Source organism: Lithobates pipiens, unplaced genomic scaffold, assembly GCF_037356315.1.
Source record: "Lithobates pipiens isolate NorthernLeopardFrog02 unplaced genomic scaffold, aLitPip1_a1.2 Scaffold_8, whole genome shotgun sequence".
Classification (NCBI taxonomy): domain Eukaryota; kingdom Metazoa; phylum Chordata; class Amphibia; order Anura; family Ranidae; genus Lithobates; species Lithobates pipiens.
The window spans coordinates 629,763,798-629,766,823 of record NW_027507903.1 but is presented as its reverse complement, the minus strand read 5'-3'; the positions used below and the strand labels follow the sequence as shown (position 1 = coordinate 629,766,823).

At 39.0% G+C, this 3,026-nt stretch overlaps 1 protein-coding gene across 1 annotated transcript; it reads left to right on the top strand.

The window, feature by feature from the left end:
- The first annotated feature begins 1,112 nt into the window (after positions 1-1,112).
- LOC143964041 (olfactory receptor 10A7-like) lies at positions 1,113-2,200 on the top strand. The gene has a single exon (XM_077473755.1). It carries the CDS (start codon positions 1,236-1,238, stop codon positions 2,124-2,126), a length of 891 nt encoding a protein of 296 aa, XP_077329881.1. The 5' UTR covers positions 1,113-1,235; the 3' UTR covers positions 2,127-2,200.
- Positions 2,201-3,026: the final 826 nt, after the last annotated feature.

Here is a 3,026-nt window from a genome sequence, read left to right as displayed (position 1 = left end):
ACCCCACGTCAATTTTTTTTTAAATTTGACGCGGGGTTCCCCTTAATATCCATAGCAGACCTGAAGGGTCTGGTTATGGATATTTAGGGGGAACCCCACGTCAAATTTTTTCTTAAATTTGAGGCAGGGTTCCCCTTAATATCCATACCAGACCTGAAGGGCCTGGTAATTGAATTTGGGGGACCCCCACGCTTTTTTTTCAATTTATTTATTTATTTTTTTATCAATGACTTTCAATGAGTGTTCTCTGTATTACGGAGCCGACAATTCATAATAGCTGCGAGTGATTTTAAAGGACTTTTTTTCCTGCATAAATGACACTTTGTGCAGGGACAATTCTAAGCACGGGAAACATGCGCCCCTTCACAGGAATACTATAGACAACCCCCCCCCCCCCCTACGAAATTTAAAGGAATATTACACTTTTATTGTTTCACTTTAATCATTATTAAAATCACTGCTCCCGAAAAAACGGCCGTTTTTAAAACTTTTTTTTGCATTGATACATGTCCCCTGGGGCAGGACCCGGGTCCTCAAACACTTTTTAGGACAGTAACTTGCAAATTAGCCTTTAAAATTAGCACTTTAGATTTTGAACGTTGGAGTCCCATAGACTTTAATAGGGTTCTAAAGTATGCTATATAGTTAGCTCCGTCGAATCTTCTTTATACATTCGACAGACACCATAAGCCTTCCAAGACAGATTCGACCGTAATTCATGTGGATTTTCGGACGAATGCAATTTTTGAACGAAAAACGAAATAAATAAAAACGAATTTCGGGAGTAACTAAATAAATTAAGTTTTCGGACGAAAACGAAATTCCGAAACAAAATATTTTACTCTGCACATGTCTACTGTACATGAACTTATTCAGCATGTCATATATCACAACATAGATGAATGTAGATGAATATATAAAGTGGTAGCCCCCTTCTCTGTAGGAACTGACATTCCACCCTGTTGGTTGTGCATGAATGAGTCCATCAAGAGGGGGAGAACCAATGCGTTTCAAAGAGAAAATATTAGTGTTAAAAAGAAACATTTCCTTTTTTTTATTTTTTATTTCCTAAAGTCACAGGTTCACCTTATTTGCTATCAATCATTTTGGAAAGTCAACATGTATTTTTTCTGGTACGGTTAATACATAAAAAAGTTATATAACTGTATTCTGCTTTCACACAGACCACACATAAAGGTAATGTCACCACATTCTTCTTTTTGGGATTTAACAACATGGCCTTATATAATTTGCTGCTCTTCACCTTGGTCCTTATTATATACATTGTGACAATATGTGGAAACTGTTTAATTATCATACTGATATATTACAGCAAGACCCTTCATTCTCCCATGTACTTCTTCCTCTCCCAACTCTCTATATCTGACATCATGCTGACCACAGATATTGTTCCTAACATGTTAGATATTGTTCTAGATGAGAGGACCCCCATATCTTTTTCTGGTTGCATCACTCAGTATTATGTCTTTAGCACAACAGAAACATTTGAATGTTTCCTTCTGACAGTGATGTCCTATGACCGCTATCTGGCCATCTGCTCTCCTCTGCATTATACCTCCATTATGAAACAAACACTTTGCATTCAACTAGTTCTTGCACCCTGGATTTTCAGCTGTTCTTTAACATTTTTTTCAACACTTGAAATATGTCAACTAGAATTCTGTGGACCAAATGTTATTGATTATTTCTTTTGCGATTTCAATCCTCTTGTGGAACTTTCCTGTTCTGATACATCCAGGATTGAAATGGAAGTTATCTTGTTGTGTGTTCCTGGGCTATTATTCCCCTTCCTAGTGATAGTGATTTCATATACTTATATTGTTTTAACAATATTAAAGATATCCTCCTTTTCGGGAAGACTGAAATCCTTTTCCACTTGTAGCTCCCATCTGACTGTTGTGTTTATATTTTATGGAACCCTAGCTGCTGCATATATGATTCCAAAGAAAGGACAATCACAAACAATCAGTAAGATGATGTCCTTGTTGTATACAGTGTTTACTCCCTTTATAAACCCTTTCATATACAGCTTGAGGAATAAAGACATCAAGGACAGTTTAAAAATGTTGTATGTAAACAAAAGGCTTTTTAAACAAAACCTTTAGTAAAAGTTTAATTATTAGGATATACTATATTACCAAAAGTATGTATGCCTTTACACGCACATGAACTTTATTGGCATCCCAGTCTTAATCCGTAGGGTTCAATATTGAGTTGGCCCACCCTTTGCAGCGACAAAATCTTCAACTATTTTTTCTGGGAAGACTGTCCAAGGATTAGGAGTGTGTCTATGGAAATGTTTGACCATACTTCCAGAAGTGCATTTGTGAGGTCAGGTATGGGTGTGGATGAGAAGGCCTGGCTCGCACTTTCCGCTCTAATTCATCTAATCGACTGGCCTCCACAGGACTCTGTGGAGGCCAGTCAAGTTCCACCACCCCAAACTCGCTCATCCATGTATTTATGGACCTTGTTTTGTGCTCTGGTCCAAATCATTTGGTGGAGGGGGGGTTATGGTGTGGGGTTTTGTTTCAGGGGTCGGGCTTGGCCCCTTAGTTCCAGTGAAGGGAACTCTTAAGGTGTCAGCATACCAAGACATTTTGGACAACTTTATGCTTCCAACTTTGTCGGAATAGTTTGGGAGTGGCCCCTCCTGTTCCAACATGACTGCGCGCCAGTGCACAAGTAAGGTCCATAAAGACATGGATGAGCAAGTTTTGGGTGGAGGAACTTAACTGACCTCAACCCGATAGAACACCTTTGGGATAAATTAGAGCAGAGACTGCGATCTGGGCCTTCTCATCCACATGGCCTTACAAATGTGGTTCTTAAAGAAAGGTCAAACATTCCCATAGTTACACTCCTAAACCTTGTGGGCAGCTTTCCCAGAAGAGTTGAAGCTGTTATAGCTGCAAAGGGTGGGCCAACCCAATATTGAACCCTACAGACTAAGACTGGAATGCCATTAAAGTTAATGTATGTGTAAAAGTAGTGGAGGCCTTTGC